The sequence below is a fragment of the Halichoerus grypus genome, chromosome 11 (assembly GCF_964656455.1).
Source record: "Halichoerus grypus chromosome 11, mHalGry1.hap1.1, whole genome shotgun sequence".
Taxonomy (NCBI): Eukaryota; Metazoa; Chordata; class Mammalia; order Carnivora; family Phocidae; genus Halichoerus; species Halichoerus grypus.
In genome coordinates this window covers 111,091,960-111,107,338 of record NC_135722.1, presented here as the reverse complement: position 1 = coordinate 111,107,338, position 15,379 = coordinate 111,091,960, and the positions used below count along the sequence as shown (strand labels likewise).

The window sequence follows — 15,379 nt, the reverse complement described above, 5'->3', positions numbered from 1 at the left end:
TGAAAGCCTGAGGGTGGGGCCCGGCAGCGTGTGTTTAACAAACCCTCCCGGTGATTCTGATCACAAATTTTAAATGATCTTATGTAAATAACCTTTGCTACTTGTATTTTACTTCATTTTATATTGTTCATATCGAAGAAATTATATTTATAACACATTGTCAGAATATAAATTGAACTCAGAGGCATTCTAAATTTGTTTTGATCTTTCCCTGTGGTCTTCTCTTAATAAAAACGTGGGAAGCCCAGATTTCCCCTTGGACTTGGGACCTTACTCCGTTCTGACGCTAGCCCAAACACGTTCGAATCAAACTTTTAGTAGCCTGTGTGACCTAATGACTCAGAAAATCTGTCACTCTTGTTTTCTGTGCTTTTCATGATTATTCAACAGTTGGCTTACCAGTTTAGCATAATGACTTAGAAACCTGCATTAAGTATCAAGTCACTGAATTTCTCCCAAGGTCCATTTGACTAAAAATTCTTGTTTTGTGTGTATAAAGCCCGGATCTGGTTTGTTTGTTTGGTTTGGGTTTTAAAATAGGCTCCACACTCAGCGTGAAGCCCAGCGCAGGGCTTGAACCCACAACCCTCAGATCACCACCTGAGCTGAGACCAAGAGTCAGGCGCTCAACCGACTGACCCACCCATTCGCCCCTGAATCTGTATTGTATTATTTAATTCACATGTAGGGTTGAAGATTTGTTTCTTTTCAGTTGTCTTTTTCTACTGCTAAGGATTCGACTATGGCACAGTGCTACTTAAAGGTCATCTTGCCTCATCTGCTTTGCCTTTGATCAGTAGCTTTCTTTTTATATAAAGGAAACATCTTATTTTGAACCTCTCTTTCCGTATAACATTATATTTACCCAAGTGTTAAATGAAAACTACACGTGAACATAGAAAGCATTTTTTTCTTTTCTGTTTGACCTATTACTTTGCGTGCTTATAAAAGTTAATTGTGTGGTAATTCTTTCTCACATGCACTTCATTTGGCTCCTTGGGTAGAAATGTGGTGTGAAAACAGCTGTCAGTGCGGATTAGTGAGAAGTTTCCTGAACTTCGTTTCTCAAGTCTACTGTTTTTAGTGAAATACTACTTAATGATTTATATATAACAAATATTTGATATTATATGATTATATATGATCAGTACTTAATGATTTAAACTTGTGTATTAAAGGGATAAAGTCACTGTTTCCACTTTGCAAATTAAACGTAGGAAACGCTTTCCTCCGTTTCGGGGAATGCGTTGATACGTTTGGGAAGCAGCACACTGTAGGGTCTAATGGCAGAAGTTGTCACGTCAGAGCCCTGAGTTCACATCTTTACTTGGGCAGGTTTCCTGTCTCCCCCGGGTGGATGCCCTCCCTGGACGTCCCTGTGTTTCATCTGTGTGACGCAGATGAGGACGGTGCCTGGCACACAGGCCACCGTGTAGGTTGAATGTGGCGGCGTCCTCAGTGTGTGGGCGCCAGGACGGAGCCAAGGACCAAGCGTGGCGGCGGGGGCAGTCCCACCACAGCTGCTCGCAGGGGTTGCGTGCTGTACTGTCCCTTCGAGCGGCCACACGAGTCAGGAACCCCTGTGATATCTGACACTGGCAGAGGGTACATGAATTCTAATGTGTTCTACGTCATGGGGCTCCTCAGAGACTGTGTTTTGTACAAACTGAAGGTTTCTGACAGCATTTGCTCACATTGTGTCTCTGTCACATTTTGGCAGTTCTCATAATATTCCCGATGGTTTCGTCACTATACTTGTTACAGTGATCTGTGGTCCATGATCTTTGATGTTTCGGGACGCCGTGAGCCGTGCACATGTCAGGCGGCGAGCTTAATGAATGCTCTGTGTGCTGACTGCCCCACTGACTGGCCATCCCCCCGTTGCCCGCTCTTCCCTCCATAGTGACAGCAGGCCAGTCGGTGACCCCGCTGCAGCCTCTGAGTGTTCACGGGAAACAAGAGTCGCATGTCTGTCCCTTGAAGTCAAAGGCTAGAGATGATGGAGCCACCAGAGTGAGGAAGATGGAGCCTCTAGAGTGAAGAAGATGGAGCCTCCAGAATGAGGAAGATGGAGCCTCCAGAGTGAGGAAGATGGAGCCTCCAGAATGAGGAAGATGGAGCCTCCAGAGTGAGGAAGATGGAGCCTCCAGAGTGAGGAAGATGGAGCCTCTAGAGTGAAGAAGATGGAGCCTCCAGAATGAGGAAGATGGAGCCTCCAGAATGAGGAAGATGGAGCCTCCAGAGTGAGGAAGATGGAGCCTCCAGAGTGAGGAAGATGGAGCCTCCAGAGTGAGGAAGGCATGTCGAAGCCGAGATAGGCAGAACGCTAGGGCTCTTGTGCCAAACAGTCACATTGTAAATGTGAAGGGAAGTTCTCGAAGGAAATGAGGAGTACTACTGCAGTGAGCACACAAATGAGAAAGCCAAGCAGCCTTATTGCCGACAGGAAGAAAGTTTCAGTCTGGATAGAAGGTCAGACCACATTCCTGTAAACCCACACCTAATCCAGAGCAAGGCCTGGACTCTCTTCAGTTCTGTGGAGGCTGAGGGAGGTGTGGGAAGCTGCAGAAGAAAGGCCAGGAGCTGGAGGAAGTTTGTTTGTGAGGTTTAAAGAACCATGGACATGTGGGCGAAGCGAGCGATCCAGAAGATCCCACTGAGATCATGGCACATTTTCAACACAGCACAACCTTCTGTGGGAAGAAGGTGCCGTCCAGCGCTCCCATAGCTGGAGAGGAGAAGTCAGTGCCTGGCTTCAAAGAACAGGCTGACTCTCTCGATAGCGGCTAATGCAGCTGGTGACTGTCAGCTGCAGCCGCTGCCATTGACCGCTCCGAAAATTCTTCAGGCCTTTATACACATTATGCTCCGTCGACTCTGCCTCCGCTCTAGAAAGGGAACAGCAAAGCCTGGGTGAGGGCACAGCTGTCGACACCGTGGTTTACTGAGTATTTTAAGTCCACTGCTGAGACCACCTGCTCAGAATAAAAAGATTTCATTCAAAGTATTACTGCTCATGGACAGTGCACCTGGTCGCCCCAGAGCTCCGATGGAGACGGACAGTGAGATGCATCTTGTTCTCATGCCCACAGCCCATGGATCCAGGAGTCGTTTTGACCTTCACATCTTACTACGTAAGAAATACATTCTGTACGGCTGGAGCTGCCGAAGGAGTGGTTCCTCTCGTGGATCTGGGCAGAGTACGTGGAAGGGACTCACCATTGTAGAGGCCATTAAGAACATTGTGATTCATGAGATACCAGATATAAATCACAGTATCAACGTGGACAGGAATTTGGGACGCTGTTGATTCCAGACCTCATGGGTGATTTTGAAGGGGTTCAACGCGTTAGGGGAGGAAGTCGCTGCCAACGGGGTGGAAACAGCAAGAGAACCGGGATCAGAAGTGGAGCCTGAAGATGGGGCTGATCTGCTGCAATCTCGTGATCAAACCTGAACGGATGAGGAGTTGCTTTTTGTGGATGAGCAAAGACAGTGGTTTCTTGGGATGGAATCTACTGGCGAAGGTGCTGTGAAGATTGTTGAAGTGACAGCAAAGGACTCAGAATGTTACGTCAACTTTGGTGATAAAGCAGCGGAGGGTTTGAGAGGATGGACTCCAGTTTGGAAAGAAGTTCTGCTCTGGGTAAAATGCTAGCAAACAGCCTCCTGTGCTGCAGAGAACTCGTCCCTGACAGGAAGAGTGGATCCACGCAGCAAACTGCATTGTTGTCTTGTCTTGAGAACTTGCCGCGGCCGCCCCAGCCTTCGGCTGCCCCCACCCCAATCAGTCAGCATCCCTCGGCACTGAGGCAAGACCCTCCACCAGCAGAGAGGTGATGACTCACTGCAAGCTCAGATGATAGTATTTTTTAGCAATAAACTATTTTCAAATTAAGGTATGTACATTATTCTTTTAGACGTGATGCTAATTCACACTTAATAGTGTAGTGTATGCATAACTTTTAGGTGCACTGGGAAACCCAAAAATTCATTTGACTCACTTTATTGTAGTGGTGTGGAACTGAGCCCAAGACATCTCAGAGCTTTGCCTGTACCTAAGATGTATGAAGCTATTAAAAGGAAAGAGATCTGTGTGTTGTCAAGAAGAGATGCCCATAATCTATTAAGTGAGTAAAGCAAGTGTGGGCCAGGTAGAGCATGACACCGGCGGGGATGCGTGCATTGGAGAGACATACGCACAAGGAAAGATCGAGAACATAGCACGAAACTGAAGCTGTTTAGCGTTTTCCCTGAGGAGTAGGTCACAAAAAACTTAAACACTTCTTCTATTCTGCATTTCTGTAATTTTTAACATTTTAAAAGAACTGTGAAAATGAATACATTTATGAACAAAAACTTTAAGGAGCAAAAGGCACTGGGTTTGTTTATTTATGTCATTTATTCTGTTTATAAATACATTAATTGAAAATAATGTATGTACTACATGATTTTAAGCTTATCTATAGACAGTTCAAACTGTTACAAGGCAGGGCCTTCATTGTTTCTTTAAATATTTGTTGAGCAGCTCCTCAGACACGGCCCGCCCGTGCGTGCAAACACAAGTGCACTGCTCGTTGCCAGGAGGACCCACGTGTGCGCAGAGCATTGCGGCTCGATCGGTAAATGTTCCACGGCGTAGAAGACAAAACTCGGAAGGCTGACTGGAACAGCTGACCTCTGAGCCTCTTGCAGGATGAATACGAGTTTATAAGGGGCCGGGGTCAAGGGATGTCTGTGTAAGAGGAGCAACAAATACAAAGAGGTGGCTTGGTTTTGTGAGAAGTTGTGGGGGACGGGATTGGGTGTGTGAAGAACACCTGTTAAGAAATGAGTCCAGCCGGCATTTTCCTTTTGATGTGGAGAGAAAAGGAACTGCTTTTACAAGTAACAAGTTACGTAGAAGAGTCGATGAGATGGTATTTTAAGAAGAAAACCCTGGTGGCTGTTTGGTAGAGGACGCCGGGATGAGGAGAGGTGGTGAGGAGTCAGGCACCAGGGAAGGACACTCGGGTGGCTCAGAACAGGGAGCTGTGACCCTGGTGGCGGCGTCCGCAGTGGTGCCCTGGAGCCAAGGGCTCAGAGAGGAGGTGTGTGTCGTCTGCAGGACGGGCCGGTTGCTTTGCGTCCCGGACCCTGCTCTGGGTTCTGACTCAGGCGGCCAAGGTGGACAGCAGTACCGCTAAAAAAGGCAGGTTTGGAGGCTGTAAAGGGATGTGCCGGTGGTGTTGACGGAGGTGTTCAGAGCCATCCCACGACTGCTGCTGACTTGTTCGTTGTCAGGGGGCCTCAGGTACTTAGAGTGTCAGTTGGCCATTGAGCCGGCTTCCCCATTAACGTCGTACCCAAGCATTCGTATCCGGTTATGGAGGGTCTGTTTTCCTGACAGCCCAAGTGACAGTGAATGCTGCTGAGAAAAGTGGTCCCATCTCTATGTGTTGAACGAACTTGCTTCCCACTCACCTGTTAGTAAATATGGGGTCGCTCTGGCAGATTCCAACTCTGGACGCGGTTGGCTTTCATTGTGGACAGAACGCAACAAGTAGGACGGCAGGAGGGGCTTCCCCGGGGCCTCTCGAGGAGCGCAGAGCGCTCCAGTTTCCTGTGTCTGCGTTTCCTAACACGGCAGACCTTGGACAGCGGGATAGTAGCGAATTGGTCAGTTTCTGAAACAAAGGAAACTGGCCTGGAATGAGGGCTTTGGGTCCCACGGGCCTTTGTGAGTGTTTTGTTTAAGCAGAGTTACTCAGCATCACTTCTAAGTCTGGCTTGGACTGCCGATTTAGGAATAAGGAACCCGGTCCCGTTGTGCATAGGCAGCATCCGTAGGACCTGGTCTAGGGCTGGGCGGTGGCTGAGAAGCCTCGTGAGGCGCATCGGCGGCTCAGGGCCCGGCTGCCCGGTCTGCGCGCCCTCTGACCCGGGCTGTGCGGTGTGGGCTCACGGAGCCCCCGTGCGTCCGTGTCCTCGTGAGAATGGAGGGACGACCACCGGTAGGGCGTCGGCGGTTGTGAGGGTCACGTGAGTTGATGCACATCATCTCCTCCGGGCAGTGTCCGGAACCCAGGAGGCGCTCAGTTCGCGTGGATCCACAGATGGAAAAGTCCCGGGCACTCGCTTGAATGTCTGCTGAGAATTACCATGTTCTTCTGTCCTCCCTCCCTCTGCGGCTTCGAAGTTGTCTCTCCTCGTTCTTCCTGAGAAGTGGGCCTTCAACAGCTCCAGCCTCCCCTGCCCTCTTCGAGCCCGTGTCGGACTCCGTGCTCAGCACCCCCTGCCCCGCCCCCGGCAGCTTCTGGGCTGCCTGAAAATAAGCTTTTTCTGGAATAGAGTTTTCTGTATGCCAGTTTTCTTGGTGAGAGCCAATCCCATAAATCCTGGAGATAAATGCAGCTTGGCCGACTTAGCCAAAGTGTGCTTTACATGAAACAGAATGTGTACGGCACTTGACGTGTTCTCAAGACGTTTGCGTGTCCTCCTCGTTGAAGAGCCTTGGCGTCCGTAGGAAGGCACTGTCCCCAAATCTGGATGGAGGGCCGTCCCTGAGCCATGGCACTGAATGTGGCAAATTAATAGTGACAATGGTTATTTGGGTCACGACTTCCAAAAGGATTTTTCTTGACTCTTTTTTTTCCTATCTATGTCTCCGGGGGTATAGATTTTATTAATTAGTTTCTTTTACGAAGTGGAGAAGAATCAGGTATATAGGTTTACTTTTCTTCTCTGAACACATGCTTAATTCTGTTTTAATAAATTGTTTTGTCAAGACCTGTTTTCTTTATAAATTAGCACCCTTCCCACTTTTTTTAGCTGCACCAAATCAAACCAACTGTGATTGTTTTTTCTGTATTTATAGGTCCTCTTCCTGATGGATGGGAGCAAGCCGTGACTCAGGATGGAGAGATATACTATATAAACCATAAGAACAAGACCACCTCTTGGCTAGACCCAAGGCTTGACCCTCGTTTTGGTAAAGGTTCATCTCAAAACCTTTTTAGATATTTTGATAACGTGTGTGTGTGTGTGAGAGAGAGAGAGAGACTTTGGGAAGATACACTGAAATAAAATTGCATTGCTTTACAGTATTAAAGAAATGACTGCCCACCCAGCTTTTCCAGGACTATTTTTATACCTTTCCCTTGACACTTACAAATGCAGATGTAAATGAGCTTTGTAGCTTGGACTCCTCGGGGTGGGGTTGGGGGAATGTTGTGGTGGCTTACTGACCAGAGTCGCTGTTCCTTTCACATTTTTGGGAGACATCGTGATCTTGCTTAAAATGGTCTTTCTGGCCACACTAATCACCAGGCTGTCAGGCTGGGGGGACAACTGGGGTGCCGGCTTTTGTCCGTGACCCCCTGTGTGCTTCTGCTCGACTTCAGGGAGCAGTGAGCACCGTCCTATGCTGGGTGGAGTCGTCTTTGCTGTCCTCTGTTGGGAGGGGGGCCGTCGCCCTCGAGATCGACCAGGGAACGCGTTTCTCCCTTCTCTTCTCACTCTGGCTTGCCTTTTTTTTTTCTTTAGAAAGATCCTTAGTTTTTTATTTAGGAAACAAAAAGCAAAGCCATTTTCCCCTCCAAATCGCATGACTAAATCTCCATTTGCACGAAAGAATACTCTCCACAGATGTACACATTCTGATGATCGTGTACAAGCTCAGTATTGCCTTTTTATCCGTATTTTCCACTCTTCTCAGTTTCCGAGGTACTCTTCCAAAGCCATGGAAAAATGAATCTGAAAGGAGCAAAGTATTGTGGTTTTGAAGTTTTCATCTTGGACTGGATGCAGCTAAATGAAAACAGTGTGCACATCACTGAGTAGGTCAGACGGAGGGGACGGCGAGCCTTTGAAGCTTTAGAGGGGTTGACCTCACAACAACTGCGGGGCCCTTACGGGAAAGAGGAATTAACTCTGTGAAGGCCTTCCAAACACAGTCCTGGGGGACAAAAGAGAAAGGAGAACTCTGCCCGGCCGTGGTTGGGTCAAATAACGTCCCTGTCAGAAACACTGTGAACAGTTCTGCTCCGTGTGTTGTGTTAGCTTTATCAAACCCCAGCGTGTGGGTTTGCCCCTCGCTGCCCGAGCAGCTGTGGACGGACGGAACCCCCTATCCAAGTGGAGTCAGAGGTGGGGTCAGGGCAGAGACCATCATTTTGACAGATGTCCGGTTTGGCTTAAATGGTAGCCGTTTGAGCTTCCAGATCTGTTTGGGTGTTAAAAAACTAATGTGGCATGTTAATAATTTACAACTTTGGATTTTATTTAATACTTGAATAAGCCCTTGTGGTTGAAATAGGAAACCAAGTAAGGTAGAGAATTTAATAAATGCTGCCATTTGTATGGACTGGAATGACAACCACCATGTTTCCTTGAATCATCTTTAAGGAAATGGATCAGCTTGTCCACATTTTGGAAATTTTTTAAAATGGTCTGTGGGTTTTTTTTTTTCCCCAACATAAGGTTATGAAAGATGTTGATTAACTCTTAGTGAACTGCAGAAATCAGGAATTGGAACAAAGTTGTTTTGTTTTTTTGTGTAAGTACTTTCCGTTAAAATAGTGAAATAAAACAACTTGGCTGTGATCCTCAGTAGATCCATTAATTACACACACAGCTTGGTCTTTTGTTTTAAATGAGAAAAAGTACCAAAAGAAAAGAAATTCTCCCACCCTCCCTTTAGCACATATGTACACGCAAACATACAATTAGGTATGCCAAAAAAAGTTTCATAAAATTCTCTTACTGCCTTGAGTTTCCCTTTTTGGGCCCACCGTGTATGTGTATTCCAGACAGGCTTGATAACATGCCAGAGCTTTTTATTTTGTGGCCCGACTTTTAATCTGTTCCAGACCTTTTCAGTCCGAGAGCTCAAGTGTGACTGGGTGGGGGCAGGAAGGGAGAGAGTGTGGGCTTCTCTGATCTGGAGTGACAGCAAATAGAGACAAGCTGCTAGCTGCTGAATTTGAAGGAACCTCCTTGAAATCTCAGGTTCCGTAGTGGATTGTGTTTTATCTCTGCCAAAAAACTATAAACTGTCCTCTTTCTGACCCTCGGAGCCGTGCAGACACAAACAAACAGTAGGTTATTTTCATGGTGGCGAGCTTTGCTCTGCTGTATTTCCCAAATCTGTATTAAAGTATTTACCCATGTTTAGCTTAGGTCACGTTGACCGACGTCTTCTGACATTTTGAAATGGAAGATAGAGCTCTTTGTAAGCTTGACGTTTTCATTCCCCTCCTTCAGACAGCAGCCTCTCCCATTTCTGTATCAGATGCTTTAGATGAATTATATTTAGAATGATTGATCCGTCCTTCACATCCTGCATAAAAACTGGTAAATTATCCATATAATTTCAGGAAACTAAGGAGTAATTTGTTGTGGATTGGCTTTCTTTTATCTGATTTTCTTGCTTAACATTTAAAAAACTATATATTTTTGACACTTATATTATTTTAGAGAGTTTGTTAGTAATTTATAAGAAATCATGAAGTGACATCCAGTGGCAGTAAGGATTCCCTGGTATTTATTGGCTTTGAGAAAAGGAGGGCTTTTGTTTGTTTTTAAGGAATCCTTTTAGGGATGTTTTGATTCTGGATTAACGAAAATTGGTGCTTGAGTGTGTTTCGTAGGCCATTAAATTCACATAAACACCCTTTTTTCCCCTGGAGATTTTGTATCGTAAACATAAAGAGTCTCAAGTTTTAAATGTTCCCTTCTATGTTGTAGAAATACTGTTTTATGTAATGGTCCTATGAATGATTTCTGGTAAAAGCCCTAATGAAAACACCCAAAAAAATAATTTCTGTTCTTTAGAATGAAAGATCTCCAGAACGCTAATCATGAGTGAGCTCCTCGTTTATGTACTGTTACTACCCTCACTGTTCCTGGGGAAGGAGGTACTAAATACTGCCTAGCAGTCTGTGTTTCTGGAGACCAGTGCTGGTGCCACCACTGGAGTAAAATCATGTTTGGTGTAATGAAATATTGGGACCAGAGACTGGGCTAGAAAATACATCTTTGAGTCTTAAAGCATGTAATCAACAGTCTAGCATGGCAAAAACACAATGTCCTTTAATTGCTAGGCATTGTGTGCATAGAAGCTCTGTGCATGGAGATGTCCCAGGTAATTAAAGCCCAAAGTTTCCCAAAACTTGATGTGTGTGTGTGCGTGTGACAGAGAGAGAGAGAAAGAAAATTTCCTAAAATAATAAGAAGATTAAAAGAATTAAAAATACATAATTTATTAAGTCCCAAAGCCAGAAGTTGTTCATCTTTCTTAATCAAAGTTAAATGTTTTGAATCAATTCTTTGAGGTCTTTACAAATGTTAATTTTTTAGATATTCGTTAACCTTTTCCTTCTAACACTAGATATTCTTGATAGCTGATTTAAGTGAAGTGATATTTTACTCTTGATGAAAATGTACCGAATGACCAACTAAATACCTAAGTCTTCTCTGGTAGAGACAGAGAAATACACTGAAGGACATGTGTCTCCACTTGCGGAGTCTGGGGTGGATGGAGTGTCAGCATGTAATCATTTGAATTTTATTGAAGCAAGTCTCTTGATAATCATGCATTCAAAAAATAGGTATTTGTTTTCTTACCCTGTTTTAAATCTTTCCTGGTGATCCTAAATTGTAAGTATTTGGTTGTGGACTGTATTACTAACTACTTAGGTTAGAGAGGAAACGATAGTTCATTGTGTTTTAGGTAAGAAGAGCTGTTGCTAATAGTTTTTAACAGATAAAGCTAACAAAATTTGGCCCTGGAAAGAATTTGTAATTCCTCTAACCAACATTTTCCAAATGGAGCTGGGTGGTGAGAAGTACTGTGACACTGGGGGGACGTTGAACATCCGTGGCCCTTACCCCGGAAAACCACAGAGCCACTGGGCCACTGTGGACTCCCCACACCACCACCACCACCACCACCACCACCACCAACGGAGGGGGTGTTAAAACAACAGAAAGGCTGGGGGCGGTGGGGAGTAGCGCTCCAAATAGGAGTTGATCTGAGATCCAGGGAAAGTGTGATCTGTTCAAGGTCATATAATCAAGTGACAGAGCTAGAATCTGAACTCTTTCTTTTCAGACCTAGAATTTTTTGGAAATTTAGATTTCATGCAGTTAATCTTTTAGAAATACCCCTAATTCATTCAGCACTGATAAATGGAGGTTTCAGAGGGAAGATGACCGTGGTTAATGCAGTGACCGTATTATATCGTGACTCACCTTGAGGAAATTACCCAAAGGGAATGAGTTTCCAGTGACGGAAGAGAATTAGGACGTCTCTGAGTAGCGCAGACTGTGAAGCCATCTACATGAATTACTGTGCCTCGTCTCTCTCAGGTTCTTAAGAGATTGTCTTCCAGCCTCAGTTTTGGCCTTTCCCTACACTACGAGCTTAGCAATTCATTCTATTTAAGGGAAGTTCCAGTGGCCAGAAGGGATGTGTTCCTTTATTACCTAGAAATTGACTTCCCTTTAGATTTGTGAATATGGTTCAATCCCAGAAGCGTTCTCCTGGAAAGATCACAGGTTTTCGTGCACTAGGCGTTCTGGGATCCCCGAACCAGTTCACTCCCCTTCTCTGGATGCCCTTCACTTCACTCGTGCCTCTTTAATACACAATACCGTGTTTTCTGGTTTCCATTATCCACTGAGAAAAACCGTGGTGGTACTGCTCTCGCCTGGCATTTATATGCCTTCCAAAAACCCTTTTTTCAAATCTACAGAAGTTACCTGGCATCCTGTTTTCTATGTAGTAGGTGCTATATAATATACTGAATTCAAATGCAATGTGATAAAGAACATTTTACCTGCTCAATTGGGAATCAAGAGACCTGAGTTTTTTCTGATATCACAGTCTAACCAACTCATTCACAAGACTACCTGACTTCTCTTGACTTGTGTGATTAAATTACACTGGATGATTTTTCGAGAATGATTCCTAGTCCTTAGTTAATTTAATGCAGTATGCTGGATTACGGACTCATCAGTGACTGCTTTGGACCCTAGCTTCCGGGTTTGAGTGCACTGAGGTTTCAGAGAGGCTTGAGCGCTGTTGGTTGCATCATTCAGGGTTAGCTTTTGGTCCTCTGGTCACAGCTGGGAATTACTTTTGAAGAAGAGACAGAAATCTTTCAACCTTTAATCTAAAGATAAGCCTTATCACATGGTGAGTACTGCCGGCAAACAGATCTGATGGGGAGCCATGCTGTGCGGACTTGCTAAGTTTTGTCCTCACTTAGTCTCTAGGAAGCATGTAGGAGTCTAAAAAGGCTTCTATGAGCAGGATTTGGCTTTATTGCCTGAAAGATGGTGCATTTTTGATATGCTTTTTTCTAAAATTTTAGATTTCCCAGAAAGCTGCCCTGATGGAAAGCAGGCTTTGCTAGGAGCTGATGTGGGGCCCACCTCCCGGCTGTGTGGGTCATGACGTTAAACAAGCACTTACGGAAATGACTTTGAATGCATAAGATTATGGAATATCAAAATTAGTTCAGTACTGGAGGTTTGCAGTTTTCTTTGTGCTCGTGTGGCTTTTGTTTTGTTTTTAATGTTCATTCAGGAGGATGGTGCCAAAACTGTCAGTCAGGGTAAGCAATTTTCACTGCTCCCCAAGGGGGGCAGACCTGTTAGCCCATTTCTCGTTCATATTTGGTGATGGCTCCACAGTGCGAGTAATTACAAAGTGAAGGAATTTTTTTTATGTGAGTTATTCATATTTAAAATTTAAGATCACCAAAGTCACTGAACAATAAACTAATGGTTTATTTATGGTACTAAAGACCCTAACATCAAACTCCAAAACAAAACAAAAAACAATAACAAAAAAACCTTAATTAGCTTTTAAAGGAAAACTGCTTCGAGTTATGTTTTATCAACTCTCCGTTCATAGCAAGTCTTCTATAAGATGTGCTGGTGAAGAAAGCCATTGTTGACGCCCCGTTCCGTGCCCACCCGAGATTCTGAGGCAAGAAACGGATTGTAGACTTGCCAAGGGAAAAGTCAAATGGATTTCTGGGGAAATAAATCAGAATGACTTAGAAGGAGAGTGGTGCCTCTTCTTTGTTTGGTTTTAGCCTCACTTTGTTCTGCTCCTCTGGTTGCTGAGGTCATTTTATAGCTCATTCTGGACTTGCTTCAACTTGGAGAGTGTCCTGTGCATTACTCACAGCATCCTACTAAGCAGGGATAGGAGCTATTTCAGTATTTGATCTTTCGACCTACGCTTGAGTGCTAGTTATGTACCAAGCATAACAGAAGCCATCAGGGAGGGGGCTGCAGGCAACTACATGCACAAGTCAGGACAAGACGCGTTAGGTACACTGAGGGATGGATGACAAGCAAGGTGCTCTGGAAGGGAATAATGTGGCGTGGAGTGTGGCCGGTCAGGGGGGACTGTTCCGAAAGAGGGACATTGAGGCATGAGAAGAGCCCTGTCAAGCTCTAGACTAGAAGGTCTAAGATTGTGCTTACCAGCAAAGACTAAGATATGTGTCTCTTCTAAACTACAAATTCCCCTAGAAAAAGAGCATTAATAGTAATAAGGTACATGTAATTGGAAATAAAGTTATTAATGGAATGATTTATTCATTAATGACTTCATGATAGCAGGTATATTTTAAAATGTAATTCCCCTTCTCTTCTAACCAGGAGTCTCATTATCTGAACTTTCTCACCAAACTAGACTTCAGACTTTATTTCTGTAGTAGAGGGGAAAAACATGGTTGTACGCTGGGGACAGAAAGAACTGAAAGCTAGTTAGAACACTTTCTCCCTTTTCTTCTCACCTCATTTAGCAATGCCTGTGTCCTGCCCCAAACTGCTTAATGACGTGATAAGGAGAAAATGTGCTGTTGGGTTTTTGTAAGCTCTATCCACAATTGTATTGTTTGAAAAATGCCATCATAATAAATTTTCATGCCAGTCTTTTGATAGGTGTTTGAAAGAAGAAGTTGAATGGACCTAAGTAATGAAGTTTGTTGTATTTTTTTTTTTTTAACAGTTTAAGGATTTAAAAACTTTAGCCCAATTTTGGGGGTGTATGGGTTGGGCTGGTGCTTGGGAAAGGAGGGAAGTGCAGAATGTGGGAAGGGGGCGTTTCTATGCCTGGGACAAGACCTAGCCAGAGCAGGGGCTTAAGGAGGCCAACTGCTACCACCTAATGCAGAGCACAACCACAGCGTGGCCCACGTGGTGCCCAGTCAGATGGCTAAAATCAAGGGCAGACCGTAAGTGTTGACCAGAATGTAGAGAAATTGGAACCCTCATACACTGCTTGATGGGATCCAAAAACGATGCAACCACTTTGGAAAGCAGTTTGGCAGATCCTCAGAAAGTTAAACTCGCCATCAGCTTAGGACCTGGCAGGTCCGTCGGTGGGCATGCATGTAAGGGAGGCTGAAACCGGGAGTCCACACAAAAACCTGTACATGAGATTTCATAGCCCTACTCACGATAGTCCTTGTCCATCGACGGATAAATGGACTAGCTAACCACGCTATACCCATATCGTGGCATGATACCTAGCAATAAAAAGGAAGGAAATGATACACACTAAACATAGTTGAATCTTGAACACATGCTAAGTGACACAAGCCAGTCGCAGAAGGCCACACGTTGATTTATTCCGTGTATGTGTTCTGTCCGGGATGGGCAAATGCATAGGTCAGAAAACAGATCAGTGGCCTCCAGGAGCTGGGGGAGGGGCGCACTACAGAGAGGACAGGGCTTCTCTGGGGGATGAAAATGTTCTGAAATCGGTGATGGCTACACAATTCTATGAATCTACAAAAAGTGTTAAAAGGATGAAATATCTCAGTAAAACTTGCTATTTTTTTAAAGGTTTTATTTTTAAGTAATGTTTACACCCAGTGTGGGGTCCACACACACACCCGCGAGACCCAAGAGTGGCACACTGCACCCACTGAGCCCGCCAGGCGCCCCTGGAAAGCTTATTTTTAAAAAAATCATTCCTGGCAGAGCACTGTCAGTTAGGTCCAGAGAGCTCAGTGGAGTGTTGGGAAACATCCTTTGCATATGGATGATAGAAAGATTCGGGGGGCACCTGGCTGGCTCAAGAAGGTGGGTCATGCGACTTGGTCTCCGGTGATGAGTTCAAGCCCCACTTGAAAATAAAATCTTTTAAAAAAGAAAGAAAGAAAAAGATAGATTGAGTCATTAGATTAGGACCCTGGTCTTTTGCACCTTTTATAAGAGGCAGATTCTCAGTGTGAACCAAACAGTAATTTTCACTGGAAAAACCAGTTTATATTTAAATGCATAAATTATTATGCCAATTAGCAATTTTTTGTAGATGTAGCTTCAGTCCCGTAGGTCATGTGGTGAACAAAGCTACCAGCAGGTGTTCCGT

The 15,379-nt window shown here is 44.7% G+C and overlaps 1 protein-coding gene across 8 annotated transcripts in view; it reads left to right on the top strand.

Annotated features, from left to right (window-relative positions):
• YAP1 (Yes1 associated transcriptional regulator) overlaps positions 1-15,379 on the top strand; it is a 110,267-nt gene that overhangs the window by 66,571 nt on the left and 28,317 nt on the right. For 4 of the 8 annotated variants that reach the window (XM_078059090.1, XM_078059088.1, XM_078059091.1 and 1 more), the window contains exon 4: positions 6,857-6,976. In XM_078059090.1, coding sequence (XP_077915216.1) covers positions 6,857-6,976 — 120 coding nt within the window. The remainder of the gene's footprint in view (positions 1-6,856; positions 6,977-15,379) is intronic. The other 4 variants (XM_036068495.2, XM_036068493.2, XM_036068496.2 and 1 more) reach the window with 1 other exon arrangement.